The 18,124-nt window shown below is 41.4% G+C and overlaps 1 protein-coding gene across 7 annotated transcripts in view; it reads right to left on the reverse strand.

The window, feature by feature from the left end:
* The window catches only part of RUNX2 (RUNX family transcription factor 2), a 175,402-nt gene extending 157,636 nt beyond the window's left edge, over nt 1-17,766 (reverse strand). For all 7 annotated transcript variants that reach the window (XM_064145780.1, XM_064145778.1, XM_064145777.1 and 4 more), the window contains exons 1-3: nt 17,461-17,766; nt 10,169-10,325; nt 4,415-4,519 (exon numbers count right to left, since the gene is read on the reverse strand). In XM_064145780.1, the coding sequence (XP_064001850.1) occupies nt 4,415-4,519; nt 10,169-10,325; nt 17,461-17,757 (559 nt within the window). In that variant the 5' untranslated portion in view covers nt 17,758-17,766. The remainder of the gene's footprint in view (nt 1-4,414; nt 4,520-10,168; nt 10,326-17,460) is intronic.
* Nucleotides 17,767-18,124: the final 358 nt, after the last annotated feature.

The raw sequence follows: 18,124 nt of genomic DNA on the forward strand, positions 1-18,124 counted from the left end.
ACACAGCACGTTTTAACTGCTGCGATCATTCTACACGAAGAGATGCTGAGGATCTAGCTCCTTGCTGTAGCATGCCATGTGTCCCTGAACAAAATCACTGCCATGCAGGCTGTTAGCAGAAGAATGCGTAAACAGACAATGTATCCTTGCATCAGTTCCACAAAATGTTGCACAACACAAATGCCTCTCGATGTGTCATTTCCTGCTTGGCCACCAGCCCAGCTCCTGACAGGCAGGCAACAAGAAAGGAAAAAAAAAATCATTTAAATAATAATAATAATAAAAATAATTAAAAAAAAAAAGACTAACTGAAAGATTTAAAGCTGATCTACTCCAAAGTACATTCCACTAGCCCCAGACTTACGCCTCCACCCTCTGCTTTTGAAAGAAAAGAAGGAGAACTTCCTAAAAACGGTTACAGTTTTTTAAGTCATGGAATCTCAAAAATCTCACACACTTATCTGCCTTTTATAAGCCAGATCGGCCAAACAGTTAATACAAAGGCTGAACAGAACCTCTCACTGGCTTTTGCTGGCTTCTGCAGCATGCACAGACAAAAAGGCTATGTTTGCTCATACCATTCATCACGTGTGCACCTTGCAAGCTATGGCAGCAGACAACTATTCGGGAGCAGAACGAAACAGAGGGGGTTTTTTTCCTACCAAAATGCTGCATTTCAAAGCTCAGAACTATCCCTCCACTCATGCCAATAAAGAAAATACGTTTGGTGATGTTGAAGATCAATTAGAGACAAACTAAAATCTTTGGAATCTTAAAAATATACTTTGCAAACTCTAAAAATATATAGAATTTTCCTACCTTCTTCCTCACAATTTCCCTCCTGATTGGGTTTCTACCAAAAGCAGACAGAAAGGAGGACATGCCTCCTACTTGAAAGGAATTGGTAAGGAAAGACAAGTCATTAACTCTGTATTGATAATGAGATAAGGCAAATACATTATAAATGGGGATTAGGTAAAGGCTGGAGGGATTTCTTGCTATCTGCTGGTCAGTTATGACTTCTTGACAACTTATTTCTCTGGAGAATCTATTTCAGTCCTCCCAGCTGAAAGGCAGCTCTGCTAGCTAAAATGTGCACATGTCAGAGGTTTCCTGCTGGATATGAGGAGAGAAAAATATCTGTGGGATTTCCCAATGATTCCAAAAGATCTTATACAGTCTCTAGATGCTATCGCTCCGAGTGCAACGTGCTGTCTCAATTCAGTGCACAAAGACCATGCTACACAACAGATGTCCCTGGATGGCAATCTAGAGAGACTGAAATAGATAATTAAATAAATCTCTTCCAAGGAAAAACCGTCAGAAGACCTTTTCCTACATAGAAATGGGCAGGTTTTCCTAACAGAGCAACCTGACATCACTATCTCTATTAAAACATTTAAAAATAATAAGAGAGGCAAGGCAGCAAGCTTCTACAAGCATGTGTTTAATATGACTAAATGGTGCTTACATTTAAGAACCTGACTTTTTGAAGTGCTGAGCATCCAAAACATCAACTTGTGTCACTACATGCCATGACTGTTCAGCACTCTTGAAGTCAGCCTTTAAAATGATCACGGTATCTGTCACAGCATTGGTGCTGCTCCTACTGCTCCTGAAAAGCACACAGTGCTCATTCACTCGAGTCAACTTGCCAAGAGAAGGTCAGAGTGCCTTGCCTATAAACCAGCCTTACAAATTCACGATCTAAAGCATGATGTCACATCTTAAAATGATAAGCTGGCAACAAAGTAAATGACATTTTGTAAAGATGAGCATCACTTTATGTTTACGCTTCTCAGAATGAAGGTTCTAATAAGTCATCGGTTGTGTTCCTTTAAAGGGAAGTTTTATAACTGAGATGAATCACAACTGCAAAAGATCAAAGTTAAAAAACATCAATGATGCCATGGGGTACTTTTTAATCTTGTAATGAATGATGATCATGTGCTCTTATGAAGTTGGTCCAACTGCCAACGCCAGATGTGTATATTAAGAAAAAAGTTGTTTGTGATGTGACAGCTCTGGTTGGGCTGCCAGAGAGAGGAGAACTAGGATAACGTGCTTGAGACGTCAAAGTGAAATACAGATCCTGGCAGAGAGGGGCACTATTTGCTGATACATAATTTGTTAAGAAACACACACTTGCTATCAGAGCCACTCATTAACTTGAATTCCTTTGCCCCCAACCACCTAATTTCCCTTATGCAGCGGAAATGCCAGATAAACTTTTTGAACGATTACTAGAAAACAACCATAAATCTCCAGGAATGTTAAGGGTGCTGAGAAGGAAGCAAACTTTCAGTGGAGCTCCCACAGCTCACTGAAGCTACTTTTTCCCTGAAAATTCATGTTTAGTAGCTAGACACTCTGGAGGTAACATAGCCTTGAAAGCATCAGACTACAATAAAACTTGCCGATCCAGTCTGATCCCAGAGTGGAGTTTCACGAAGTGTTTTGCCAAAATACTAAAATTCAAATGGGCACTCAAGGTCAAAAGTGGAGTAGATTTTAAAAAATCATTAAAAAAAAGGTGAAGAAAGACACAGCAACTCTATCTAGGCTACAGAAATTAAGTTACTGAGGTTTTCTCAGTACACCTATTCAGCTGTTCAATGAGAACGGCAAACAGGTATCACATACAGAAGCCTTTCATGTCTGAACTAAAAATCTGCAGAAACACTTGGAAATCTTACTAAGTTATATGACCAAGCCTCACATTTAATTCACCAAACACCAAAATGATTAGTCCCAAGCAGGTTCCCTTTCTGTGCTGCACACTATTCTCCACATCTTTTTCAAACTGCTCTTTCACAGCAGTTGTGTCTTCTGCTGGGTGATTTCCTCTTTTCTGGCGTGCCTCAATACATACAAGGAAGCAGCCTCCAAATCAAAATGGCTAAATGACATATAACTTACTCCTTTATTTTATTCCATGAATGCAATTTGTCCACTGACTCCAAGTAAGCTACATGGAGCACCAGCTGCAGGTGAAAAATAAAAATGGGAACTGATTCAGCTCAGGAGAGAGGACAGACTAAAGTTTGTCTTGGTGTGACAGATGGACACCACAGCTGTAAGCAGGTAGTAATGCAAATATCTATGTAATGAAATTTATCCACCACTACCTACTTTTTCCTATCTATTATTCACAGTAAAACTCTACAGTCTGGGCAGTTCTTACAGAAAACATTTCAGTTCCCATCTCTCAGTGTAAGAGGAGTTTACACTGCAGCATGTATTAGCACGAGAAACGCTTAACTGCATGAATTCTGTTAGCTTCTTTCTCCTTCTTCTGCCTTTGTGGTATCTTAACAGAACTCCTTAAGGTCTCATATGTATGTGCAGATCAAAGGCAAAATAATTATTTGAGATGCTTCCATTATAGGGATTTTTTTTAATGTGGTTATTCATCAAATAATTCTTAATCTCCAGCTGTAATTTAAATGCAGCTATACCTAGTTAATCCCATCTATTTAGAAAGATTCATTCTACTTAAATCAAGAAAAAATTCCAGAAAGGACTCATCAGTGATACCCATATGATGTGAGACTGGTTACTACCTAAATGTGCTAGGTGAAGAGAGCAGTATAAATCATGATGGATTAACCAGACTTTATCTAAAAATAAGTCCTACCATTAAAACTGCCAGAACATGAAAAAAACCCCACAATTGTCATAAAAATATGTTCAGTGGTCATTACAAATAGATTCTTAGTAAGTTAGGAAGGTGCACTGCTATGAGATAAATGTGCTGAGTGAAAATCTGCTGGACTACATGTAAATAAAATATCCTTTCTGTGCACAAATAAGAAACAAAGACCATGCTGTTGATATGTTTTGGGGTGGTTTTTTTTTCATCTTTCTTTAGCCCCCAGGGGTCTATGATGAGCCTATAGCTGAAAACCAGTTTCAGGTATGATGAGATTAACCAGGTGCATTAATTATCTGATGGCAAAAGAATTTAAGGGCAAACAAAAAGGCACTATGTTATGTATTTTTTTCCCTCCACTAGGACTGATCCTGAAAGATCAGTCTCCTATTTTGCTCTGAACATCTTCACTTGGAAGCTTAAGAAGTTCAGGGTGAAATTCAGCATGTTGCAGGACTGTATCTATTATGCATAAATCAGACTATATATAAATACATTGGCTTCAATTCTCATTTACACTGGCAGATAATGTATAAAGACCTTGATGTGAATGAGAATCAGGTTCATGATCGCCCAAATTCAGCCAAGCACTTGAGTGCGTGTTTAATGCGAGTATGTGTGTGGTCCAATAGACTCCAAATTAAGCATGCACTTGCATATTTTGCTGAGCAAGAACCAATGTTTGACAAAGACATATATATATTTCACTCACTGGTCTCTGTTAAACAAAATCAAGTGTGAAAATAAGAATATAATACTCACTTCTCGGCTCCCTTGGCCCATCCACTGTAACCTTTATAGCTCTGTGGTATGTAGCGACTTGGGGGGGATTTGTCAGGACAGTTATTGTCAAAGTAAAGCTCTTCCCTACAAAGGGTGAAAAACAAGAAGGAATGAGTGATTACAACACGAAAACAGTCACATGCATGTGCAGTAAGAATCAGAGACGTTGAAAATTATTCCCTGTCGTTACCACAATCGTGAAAATTAAAAACATAACTGACCATAGGAGTTTTCCTCCCCTTCGGTTTTACTCTATGTCAAGAATATGTCCATGTGTTGACAATCTAAATGTGTCTTATTTAATAATGGGTCATCACACAATGACAGAACAAAAGTGATTCACTGCTGAGGACAAGCCAAATTCTTTGCTGTATTGAAAGTGGTGTAAATCCCAAGCAAGGCAAACAATCTAAAAATTTACTCCAGTTTTGCAGCTGTGTGACAGAGAGCAGAATGTGACCACATGTTATTTACTCCACACAGTTTTATCATTTCATTTGTTTGACTTGACTACAATAAGATGAAGAAAGAATATTATTCTCCTCCTGAGAGTCATTTTAACAGGGAATCAGCATCTCCTGTCCCTCATATGCCACGGGTAATAGGATGATATCATTATCACTCAAACATAGTTTTTTTTTTCCCTTACATATGTTCCATCTATGAAATACTAAGAAAGGCCCCAACTTTCCTGTGAGAGCGAGAAACTGTTGTGTGCACACACGTTGCCATGGTGAGTCTGCACTTATTGAATCTATTTTCTCAAAGTTCACATCCACGCAGAGATTGCACAAGATCATCTACAGCCTTTTAGCTGAATGAAAACGTTAAAGAGAAATAAATAAAGGGAGCTGCCTGCGCCTGAGTGTCCGTTCTCCCAAGGCACTGGCCCCCGTTTGGGAGACTCACTGACAGTTGTAATCTGTTAGATATGCAACGGTTAGTCATGTCAGATAGTCAAAACTGAAAACTGTTTCAAGACAGGAAAAGGTGGGCGTACAACAGTGACTCAATAAAACAGTCAGCAATCTTTGGCCTTCATGCTCATTTAAGCTGCTACTTTACCAGACTCCTAAAACTCCCATTCCTCCCCCCAGCCCTCGCCCCGTGTGTGTAGACGTGCATTTTTGCTGCTAGGGCTTTTCCTCTTGCTGAACTCTCAAGGCATTCAATCGAGACACAAATCTTAAACGCTGTGTAACAGAGCAAACCTAATGCAGTTTTTTCGAGCCTAATATAGAACAGCTTACATATAAGGCATAATACAGAACAGAGCTTTGGCTGTCAAACCCAGTAATTGGTCTTTCTTTCTGGTCCAAGTTGTATATCCACCAAACCTGCTTGAGACATGCATCATTTATTACGAGGAGTGCAACTTCAAACTGTCTTGACTGTACTTTTCACAAACTAGCATGTGACATGGAATTTTTTTTCAGAAGATGTAACTTGATGTAAAATGATTTTCCAGGTGTAGCTGTGCTCCAGCTGTGCCCACCACGCTAAGAGATGCAGGTCAGAAAGATGGAGATTCAGACCCCAGAAGAAGCGCTGGAATCTCAGGAGGCTGAATTCTGCCCCCGTGGAAATGCATGTCTGAAGGTGGCTTTCCCCAGTTTCATTAGGAAATGGAATACTTTTCAGATCTTTTCAGAGTGATCATCTCAGGAAGAGAATGGTGTATGCAGGATGTTCAGTCTTTGTCCAGTCCAGCCCATCCACCATCCCCAAAGGAAAACTGCGTGTCCTGCCAGCGTACAATGTGTGCGTAGGCAGCCTTCAAACACACAGCAACAGCCCTACAGAAGCACACAGTGCCTCCATGTCTGCTCGTTTGAGGCAGGAAAAGATTCATGCCCTTTTATCCTTCTTCAAGCATGAATTCAGCCTATTGCTTGGATATATACAATTTGTGAGGGACAGGTTCAAGGCCTCCTTTGGTACCCGTTCATCAAGCCAGAAAATCTTGTCTAAGAAATGGTATGATGATGACATTCTGAGCAGTTACTCATATAAAATGGTTAGAATTGCTTACAAAAATAGTAAAGGACTTTTCCATATACCTTTGAATGAAGAATTTGGCCTTCTGATGCTATCATTCTGTTGATGCTATTCTATTCTACCAGTGTAAAATTCAGCAATGACTAAAAACTAAACCAGGAAAACACATCACTTGTAAGACATGCAACAATCATTCTACAGATACAGAAAAGCACTGCAAGATCTACACTTAATATACCTCAACAGGATACAGTGGTTAGAAAACACAGGTTCCTTAATATTAAGATCTTCCACTTGCCTGTGAACACTTCTAAACTGCTCTCTCTCAGTCAACCTAAGCTGAACAGGTAAGCACCTAATTTGAAAAGGAAACTGGATTTGTTCTCTAACTGGTATTCTATCAAACCAAAATATTACTGAAGCAGCACTGATGAACCCCCTGCAGTTAGTGAAACTATACATCACTCTCTTGTGAGGAGCTGCAACAGTTCTGTCAGTGTGTTCAGCTTCCAGTGCTTTCAAGAGATGATTTACATATTCCAGGATTAAGAACAAAATTCTTTTTTTAGGTACTCTGTTTCAGTAAGGCTTATTTCTTCCACAGGTATTTCACAGGTATCTCTCCTCAGCTAAGAAATCCTTTAATGCATTTTTTATCACCTGCCTTTATTCCCTGTAATCATTTAGAATATTCACTTTCAGAGGCTAAACACTAATTGTAGTTCTCTTTTATTAAATTCCCCAGCCAAGAAGTCATCTGGCACTGTTGCTTCAGCGTGTCCAAACTGTGCATTCTTTGTTATTCACACATGTGAGCAGAGCTGACACACTGGAGGAAGGGATGGACACACGCTGAAGCACAAGGCAAACCTCAGAAGTCAGCCTGAAAGGTGATTCGGCAGCTTGTGCATGTTGCATATTTTTTCAGTTAGATGCTAATGTGATTAAAGTATCAGAACGCAACAAAATTAAGGTTATGAGCCTTTGCTTATTGAAGACAGGAATTCTTTTTTTCTCTGTGCTGTGGATCAAGGATTGTAAAAGTGAGCTACTGCCTCCAAACCACATCTAAACTTCTGCATTCACACGAAGTGCCACAGTTACTTATCCCTATGAATCCAGAAAAGGTGTTTAAAAGAAATTGCACAAACAAAAACGTGAAGCTTCTGTCAGAAGAGCAACATTAATATGTATAAAAAGCAAGTTTCTCCAATGAGCCATGGGAAGCAAGAAAAAACGTGGGAGAGAAGGTGAAGTGGTAAGCTGATGATTCAGACTTCACAATCAAATTTAGAGATACAGAGATCAAAGAGCAAGCTGTTTAGAAAGATGTAAATCTAAAGTCAGGAGCAGGTGTGGATTAGTTTCTTGCCACCAAAAAATGATTTCTTTAGTACTTTATTTTTCCTGTTCTACTTCAAGACTTTTGTCTACTGATACTTGTCAATGTAAGAAGCTTTCTCACTTCTGTTTGCAACTGTTGCTTTCTTGACCTGCTATTTTAAGCAGAGTTCTAAAAAATCTATCACTAATGATAACTCTTCTCCTTCTCTCTCTCTCCCCTACTCTCTCTGTTCTAAGTCTGGACGACAAGTCTGGACCAATTTCTCCATCCTGCCTCTGGCAGCAGAATGCAGCATTTCAGATCCTCCACTGAGTCCCGGCTGCTTCAAAGGAAAAGCTCTACTTTCTTCCGTTAAGATCATAAGAAATATAGGGGGGAGGGGGTCAGCTCTGTTTGGACATAATTACACTTCATCAAAAGAAGCTTTCTTCATCTTCCATGCGTGAAAAGTCTGCAAGCAGTTAAGTCTGTCTTTTTTTTTTTTCTTCCCCCCCCCTTTTTTTTTTAATATAAAAATTGCTATTTGGGAAAGTAGCCAAAACTCAGAAAGCCAATATAGTAAAACAGTGCACACCCTTTGTTTTTCTTTGAAGTCTCTTAAATAAATATGTTGAAGGTTTGAAAAGTACACTATCACTTTTCCATAGATTCTACCCAGACTGATCAGAAAAGTGCCTATTCCAAGTCTGCTAGATAGGAATATAAATTAAACTATGAGAACCCCTTTTCAGGAGGTTTGTGTCTGCAGCCATATCTGCCGAGGCTTTAGGCCCTCTACTTCATTTCCTATGCTTTAATAAAAAGTATATATCATAGGTTTCAAATGAAATTCACGGATCAGAGGCAGTACATCACATTTCAGGGTTTTTTCAGCACTACTGAAAGACTGCTACACTACTGCGGAACTTTTACTGCAAGGCAGCAGTAGTGATTGAGCCAGAGAACTTTCAAACCTAATCCATCAGCAGAATAACAAAGCAGACTGTTTTGGTTTGTTGTCTTTTAAGAAAGCAAGACAAATGGAAGAAAGAGCTAACACCTTTATCCAAAAGGGCAATGAACACTATGTTCATATTGCATTATTGTTGCAATAGCTATTCTGCCTTTCAGGTTATCCTTTATTATCAATACTTTTAAAGTTGTAAAATGGTAAAAAAGAATTGTTGGCCTGGGCACTGAAACAAACAAACAAACAAAACAACACAGTAAGCCAAGCTCATGAATTCCCTTACACCAAGCACTTGTGAAAACAGGTCAACTGATATAGACTATCTAGGCCTCTGTTACATGTTTAACTTTTTTTATTTTGACAAATAATCTTTCTTTCCTTAAGATGAACTGCAACTGCTTTCTAAAGAATATTATGGCAAACCCAGCTTTACTGTTAATTTCCCAGCACAACTGTCTGGCTTCTGCCACTCTGGTTTGCCCCATGCAAAGCTACTTTAAAACAATGAATAATTACCCCAAATAGATAAAGCAAAAAGTTGAATCAGTGACTGATACAACAAATCCCTCTGAAGATTGCTGCAGCAAAAAATGAAATGCCAGCCTCCTTCGAGCTGTCCTTTCAATCATTACCTAGAATTTGAAAGCATTCGCAAGACTCCTAAAGAGAACTTCTTGAAAGTCTGCAATAACTACAAAGGCTTTCGATGAATGTAGTGCAGTTTCCAGATTATAGGAAGCTGGAAGACAATGGCAGCACTCTCCATCTTCAAAAAATAAAAACAAACAATTGAAAGTAACCTTCTCATTTAAAGGAAAGGTTAAATTTAGTTCAAACGCAGGCTTGCCAGTAATTCACAAAAAGGCAACCAGTTTACTGAAAAGTAGAGCTTGGTTTTGCAGGTCATATGCAGTTTGATTGTAAAAGGCAAGGAAGTCACTAGAATGCTTTCCACTGATAGCTGTAAGCTTTTAAAGATGTAAGCCCTTAAAGAACATAACCTACAGTACGTGTGATATGTAAAATCCCCTTAATTACAGGTCTTCTACAACAACTTCAGAAACAGCTTTACTGTTAAAAGGAATTCTCAGTTTCTCACTGTCATCATCTGAAATACGTTTCAACTCCACATAACCTATGTCACCAACACCTCCATTTCCTTCTATCACCACTGTCTGACTGATTGGGAAGCAGCTGTTTTGTGAATTGTCTTTCAAACCCTGCATCTGATGAAAACGTCCAGGGATACGAGGAGCCAGAAAAATTCTTAACTTGGCTTGCACAACTGCCGAGGTTTGCAAATAAAACATGCATTCATCCCCCCAAATGTAAGGCCCACGGTGATTTATTTACAGATCACTAAGTATTTTGTTGCAAAGCACATGTGATTTATAAAGGCCACTCTTACTTCACTACGGACATGTAAAATGCAGAGGCCTACCTCTTCCACTTCTGCCCACAAATCGTAAGTCATTGAATCTGGCCACCTGATTCTTCATCACAGCAGAAGCATTTCGCAGCTCTGCAGAGTAGTTTTCATCGTTCCCAGCCATGACAGTGACCACTGTCCCATCAGGCACTTCTCCTAAGGCCACCACCTGTTAGAAGTGGAAGAGAATCACAGCTCGTGAGGCAACACTTTAAAAACGCATCATCATCCCAGTTTTGCAGGCTGCCATGCTCATTACAAAGCTCTGTGGCAGCTCCTCCAACCCACTGTGGTGTATTAGCTAAACAGAACAAAGTGCCACATCAAACAAAAGACATCTTGTATTGTCTCACTCTCTCATAGCCTAATAGGGAGTTTCTTTTTTGCTACATTTCTTCAGAAACACTCAACATCTTTATGTAGAGTGCGTGCTTTAATGCCTCCTGAAGGCCAATTTTGTTCTTAGCAACCAGTGAGAAAACACAAGGCATGGCTTGTATCCATAAATCATATGCAGGGACACATTTGAAATGGAAAGTTAGGCATTACTTTTAGCAGCCTTATCACTCGGATTTGGTTCTAATTCTTTGATGGTTGCACCCATCACCCTGTCCCCAATGCTCCTCAGACTTCAAGCTAGAGAGAAACTCCCCATCTACCCATCCCAGGAGCGGCACCAGGGGCATTACCCAACAAAACTCTCCACCCAACACACTGCTGAAATGGAGCACTGTACAACTGGAATTCAAACTTTGCAGATGCTACATAAAACAAAAGCAGTATTTCCTTACAGGCATGTAAATCTTCAGAGCACTCTCAAGAGTTGCATGTGGTTAGTGCTGATACCTCCCTCAAATTCCAGGATGGGTGAACAGAAAATATCAAAGTGTTTCTCCTTACATTTCAGTGAGCATCTGATAGTCTTACTTGTATGCCTTAGTGGCTGCACAGTGGCTCCAACATTTGATTAGATAAATGCCACAGAGCAGACAGCTACTGTTCTCTAATTTAAAAAGATCTAAGGATACCTACACTGTTACAGCAGTGTGACTTTTTGAGGTAAAGATAAACAGAAATACTAAATTATGAGGATGAAAATACAAACATTTCTTCATATAAGGTAAAAGTCCACAAAAGGATCAAGAAAGTAACTTCTGCCCCAGTACCTAATACTGACGTTGGGAACAACTTATAACTAAAACAGATTCACAGATATCACATGGCTGAGCTTGAACTTTGAAAGAAAAAACATTATGATATACAAAGTCTGTCTCCTTGCAGATTCTACCAGTTTACATGGCTAGATAGGACTTTTTACATTACTCATAAGCAATTTGTTCTGTCTCCTGACATATTTATTACATTTTGTTATAAGCCTGACTTGAAATATCTTTTGCATTAATGATCCTGTCCGAAACTAATAATTTCAGGTTGCAATTCAATATTATTTAAGTGGAAAGAACGAGAAGTGCTGAATATATAAGGAGAGCACTATGTGTCCCACTGCACTGTACAGTGCTTCGCTGAAACAATGAAAATGAGTAACAAAGGTATTCTAAATCAGAAAATATTTAAAATAGACTACATTACTGGAAATTATGGCCTGTCTCATTTCAAATAAATACTGAAGAGAGAGAGGAAAGGAAAGCTGAAACGCTGGATAGAAAGGATCAACTTTGATGCATTTCTGTTTTCCTATAAGCCATCAGATAGTACCACCTCAACCTGAACACTGAGCTTGCCACAAACTACTGTGAGGTCTCCGTGTATCAAGCAAAGATCTTATTTGAAGTGATATGAACAACTCTGAACAAAAAAACACAGGAACCACCGATGTGTGTAAGATCTGAGGTTCCACTAGATCACAGGCTTGGGTCTGACAGCAATCAGGTCTGACGGCTTCAAAGCAAGGCATAAGGAATAATAAATTATAATTAAATCACAAATAATAATCTGCTAAACAGATTATAGAGCTGACTCTAAACTTAAATGAATGGATATTGGCTTAAATTCTAAAGCATGGGACTTGAGACTACTTATAAAACATTCCCTTCCCCATTTATGATAGACTGTGTTATCTCCTGTCACACACATAAGCATCCAGGGGAGTTGCAACCTATGCTTTTTATACCTCATGAAACAAAAAGAATCACATTAACTCCAGAAATGCAAAGAGGCAGAGAGCACAGGAGGAAGTGTAAGTCTGCCAGGGGCCTCAAAGAGGGAGCGAAACGACTGCAGCCTCAGTTCACCCCTTTCTCTCCAGGTAACCAGAGCACAAAGCAGATGGTGGCATCACACCACCATCTCAAACCAGTCTCCTAGACACGGATACAGCTTGCAACACCTGGGCAGGAGAGCCAGTTAAATTTAGCGGCTTCAAAATCAGCCTAAAACTGCACTTGTCACTGCTGGGGTCACCAGGCTGAACTGTACCATTACTGAGGTACAACAACTTTTTCATGCAGTATGATGTGGTATCACTATTTGTCTCATTAGAAGACTGAAGGAAAAGACTAACTGAAATCAGAGGTGAAAATAATAGCTTTGGCTAATAAAAGAAAGTCTTATTACATGGGAAGCTCCCTTGATACACAAGAGGGGTAAAATACTTGTTCATGATTTTTGTCATAAAATACCAGAAGACTACTGTACCTAACAGCACTGGTTAGAAAAAAGCTTTGAAAAACACATTTGAAAGCCCAAGATATATCCACCATCATGAGCAATTTAAAAAGTAACTTTACATACTGGAAGACTGTTGGCACAAACCTTGTTTCAGTAATTTTATGCCACGTATCAATCAAAAATTATTTACATATTCTTAGAAAGAGAACTGTGACTACACTGCGAAATGAGCAAGGACTGCATAAAAAATCACACAGTCCTCATTCCTCATCTATTCTTCAAATGTAAGTATCTCTACTTTTGCAAAAATCTTATTTCCCATTCAAAACTACCTACACATTTTGCTGATTATTTTTGGGTTTTCTTTCTTTTTTTTTTTTTCAAGTAAGTATCAGAAAGGTACACAAAGTCAGAAGAGGCCACAGATGAAAATCAAAACGATTCTTACAAGTTGAAAATAATTTTTGGTTGTTTTGTTGTTTATATGTATATATATATATACACAAAACACAAATCTCATCTGGCTAGGCAACCTGTTTGCCCAGTTTCAGTCCAGTGCAATTTGAACTGGTCAAAGTATGTACCCTAAAGACGGAAGTCACAAGCATGCAGCGAAACTGCTATACAAAAGCAGATACTAAGACTTTCTGCAGAGTAAAATGGTTGTTATAAAAAAAACAACAACAAAAAAAGCACCCTAGTGTACATGCTAAACAGCTCCTCTCAAACACTGCTACCTACCACTTCAACAACTTTTCTTGCAAACACTGAAATCAAAGAGCCTCAAAATATAAGATCTTCCATACTGACAACGCCTTTACCAGAGATTGCCAGAAGAGCATCTGATACCATTAAAAATATTTTAACGTTCTGTAACTTAAAACAGAATATCTGATTTGCACTACTTTTTCTTTCAAAATCTACATCTGGGCTGACAATTTATACAGCAGGTTTCAGCTTGAAGCTATTTAAAACAGCTGAGTTATAAACTCTGAAAATTGGGGTTTGGAGGGGAAATGCTGACAGACCCTTAACTGCTGTGGTGCTACCGGGGAGAGGTTTTAGACTTTGCATCCTCTTTTTTTTTGCTCTTCCTGCCCTTAGGTTTACTAAGCCTCTGCTATTATCAGCATGGTACAGAACATACATCTAACGTGGCAATTTGGGTCTTTATGACTCTCAGTAAGAACTCTGTGGTAGACATATAAACCAAGCACCAAATTCTGATGACTCTACTCAAATAAAGTACAGTTGACTATTATATTAAGAAGTGAGTATGATTTGGACTTGAGCACACAATGTCTATTTCTTTTATACTAGAATAGAAATAGCCTTCTAGTGTTGTATCAACGGGTACTAATAATCTTCCCCACAAATCCAGTTTGCATTAATGATATTAGTTAGTATCCCTCTGCATGTAAATATCAACACTTAAGATTTCAGACCTAAGCCAGCATTATTTAAAACAAAATTCTAACATAGCACTGTTTATAACATACTTCCTCTCCTGCATATGATTTATATTTGCTTTTAAAAATTAAAACAGTGCTACATCCAAAGCATTTTTTTACTAGAGATCTTTGCAAGAGAATTATGACACTTAACACACTACTCAAAACATTATCACCAACGTGTTATTTATTGCCAATAAAACTTCAAAAAGCGTGTTGTCTGTGAGCTATTTTACTTCAAGTTACTCTTCAGCCAAGAATTCTATAGCCCAAATTTGTCTTTTTTTTTTTTTTCCCCTTCTCAGGGATGCTTCCCACTCTGCTGTATCACAGTCAAGTGTTTCACTGTATGATACACACAAATTCTTTGGTCCTAACGTATGGGACAGCTGAATGCAAGGTACAGTTTAGAAACTAAATACATTTTAAAACTGTCCAAATTATTCCAACTCATCATCAAACTAATCTACCAGGAAATAAGGGCCTATGGACCTTCAGCATATTTTATGAAGTATGCATTGCATACCACATGTGAAAACACAGAGGCACCCACAGCAGAAGGGCGCAGGGGGCAATGCCTACCCCTGATGCATCAGTTGATCAGTCAGATCTACACCTTCCCATCAACAACTGTATGTAAAGCCCAAATATGTGACATATGTGTGTGTGTATATATATATATATATATACACACCTTAAAAAAAAAAGGATTGGATGCTCTCAATTTTTTCTAGCCTTTTATCATGTCAGCATTGTCATTGTAATAATATTCTAAATACTTTAATATTTACTTCAGATCTTTCCCTTATTCTAATGAACTGTGACCACATCCTTTGAATTGCTGTAAGGTAGCAGAAGGCTCAGATGTTTCAAATGAAAACTGCCATGCAAGTACAATAATGCAGAGCTCTCGTGTCCCTTCTATAAAGAGTAACTATAATACCAACTTAATCCAAAGCTCAATTAAATTATAATCACAGTTCTCCAAAAGCTACTCCTCACCTTGCAGCTCCTGTGAATCAGAAATCCCATGATCCACACCTAGAGAGCCTTTGAGTACTGCATTGAGTCACAAAACCAGAAAACTCTCTGTTTTCTGCCATTTCTTAGTACAACTACCACAACCTCCAGAAGCAGGCTTCATGCAAAGGTTTCCTCCTGCAACTCCAGGCTCTCCCACACAAGAGCACTTTATTCAACTCACATCTGCACCCCTCTAACATTTTTCAATTAAAACTTCATCTTTATCACCAGTCACTTTAACACCAGTTCATTTATCTGCTTGTACTATTTTTTCCCAGATAAATGGCTGTGATAGCACAGCCAGCAATCAAGAGGCACAAGGACAAGCTACGTTCTGGAGCTGTGCTGGGCGCAATTGTTTCCAAACTCTTCTACCTTTCTGAGTGTTTTCCAGGCACATTATTTTTCATGTAGCAAATGTGGGAGTGATGATCCCTTCGCAGGGTCACCTCACCCTGTCCCACACACCTCTCTTGGGCAGGTGCTCTGGGACACCCCAGCCATGGTCTGCTCCCTACCAAAGGCTACAGGAGGGAAAACTCCAAGGGCAGTGCTTTCAAATATTGGCAGGAGAGGAAAAGGGCTCACTTTAAAGCACGCAATTACTGTCGTTATTATTATATTTTTAAAAAATATCTTTTCCTCTCATTAGCACGCCATGGATTTGCAGACAGACAATCAAAAGCAGCATCCCTGGTGCAGACCAGGGTGGTATGTATCATTTAGAAGTGCGAGCTTTGTCCAGGAGAGCATTTCTGCCCAGACGGTTCCTCGCTTGTCCACCAGGAGAAGTGAAAAGGTCTCCGTTTCCCGCAGGAGCCCAGTCCTCATTTTCCAGTCCCATTTCTAACTGGGCTGTCCCTGGGGTAAAGAAGAAACGTTCGAGCTTTGCATCTCCCATTTCAGTGCCCCCATCCTGACCCTTGGACCTCAGTCCTTCCAGAATGCTTCAAATCCTAAATCCTTCTAAATCCCCCAGTCTCACCCCTGGAAGTAGAGAGGGAGGACGGGGCACTCCTGTAGATGAGGTATTCGGTTTCTCGTGGGGAGCACCCACTTCACACCCTGACTCTGAGCTCCGGCCCGTGAGTGAATACCCCTTGCTCTGGGAGGGAAAGCAGAACGGTTTTTGGGTTTGGTTGGTTGGGTTTTTTCAATAAAGGGAAGCCCAGGAAGGGGTCTGTACGGAGAAGAGGGTGCCTCCAGAGATGCTGCTGGAGGGGACACAGGGTGCGCGGGGACTGCGGGTTGGGACACACCAGCACGACCCCGCGGGGGTGCAGATAACGGTATGCCAGCCGGGGGTGCGCGTTGCGCGGCGGGACGGGCGAGACAGGGCAAGGAGTGCATGACAAGGGGCGGGGGGGGGGGGGGCACTGGAGCCGCTGAAAGTAGAGGGGCAGAGGAGTCACTGCAAGGTGGGAGGGCATGGCGGGCATTACGGGAGGCACACGAAGCATAGCAGGGCAGGGGGTACGCGAGTCATAGCAGGGAGAGGGGGCGGGGGTGCTGGGGGGTATGGGAGGCACTGCGGGGCTGCACAGGAGACACTGGACTACGATGGGGACAAGGACACCTTGCAGGGCAGAGAGAGGTAGAGGAGACACTGTGGGACAGAGGGCACAGAAGAAGCTCCTGCAGGACGGAGGTGGGAAAGAGGCTCAGTAGGACGGGGGGAGCAGTGGGACACTGCAGGATGGGGAGGTACAGGAGACACAGCAGGACGGAGATGGACTGGAGAAGCCACTGCAATACTTTGGGAGGGGGAGCGGGGGGGTGGGTGAGGGGAGACAGAGCGGGTACATATAGTATTGCAGGACTGGAGAGTATAGGAGACATTTCACGATAAGGGGGGTATAGGAGGCATTGCATGACGAGAGGCACAGAAGCCGCTGCGCTGCATGGCCGGGGGCACTGCAAGACCGGACACACACACACACATAAGCCCCAGCAGGCCGAGGGGGTGTACAGTAACTATTGCAGAACTGGGGGAGGGGGGGCACAGGAGCCACTGTAGGGTGGAGAGGGCAGTGAGGCCCCGGCGGGCCGGAGGTGGGGGAGCACTGCAGGCCGAGAGGAGTGGAGGTGCCAGAGAAGCTCCTGCGCTTCAGGGGGGCAGAGGCGGCTCTGCGGGAGGAAGCGCGGCGCGGCGTGGGGGGAGGCATCCCGATGCAGCGGCGGCTGCGGGAGGGGGTGTCTCACCTTGAATGCCACCGGGAGGGTCTTGTTGCAGCGCCAGTGCGAGGGCAGCACGGAGCAGAGGAAGTTGGGGCTGTCGGTGCGGACCAGCTCGGCGGGGTGGTCAGCGATGATCTCCACCATGGTGCGGTTATCGTGGGGGCGCAGCCTGGGCACGGCGGCTGCCGCTTCTTGCTGTTGCTGCTGCTGCTGCTGCTGGGCTACTACGACCGGGCTGACTTCGCTCATCTTGCCGGGCTGTAGGCTGCTGGAGGGGGGGCTGAACCTCCGGCTGGTGCTGGGATCTACGGGAATACGCATCACAACAGCCACAAGTTAGCGAATTGGGGGGCGGGGGGGGGGGGGGGGGGGAGCTGTAGGGGGATCGCTCGAGGAGGCGTGTAGTGGGGGATGGGGGTTGTTAAAAAAAAAGGGGGTGAATGAAAAAGTGAAGGAGTGAGGGTAAGGGGCAAAAAAGCAAATTAAAAGCAATTTTTTTTTAAAAAAGCGCGGATTAAACGCACAAAAAAAAAATCTCAGTCTGTTTTTCTTTAGGGTTTTGGTTTTTGTTGGTTTGGTTTGTTTTTTTTTTTTTTTTTAAAAAAAAGGAGGTGGGGGGCGATGCCGGTCTGAGGGTGTCTGCAGCCTGGAGCAGCGAGGAGACGAGTCTAGCTAGGGGGTCCGGAGC

The sequence above is a fragment of the Pogoniulus pusillus genome, chromosome 7 (assembly GCF_015220805.1).
Source record: "Pogoniulus pusillus isolate bPogPus1 chromosome 7, bPogPus1.pri, whole genome shotgun sequence".
NCBI lineage: Eukaryota > Metazoa > Chordata > Aves > Piciformes > Lybiidae > Pogoniulus > Pogoniulus pusillus.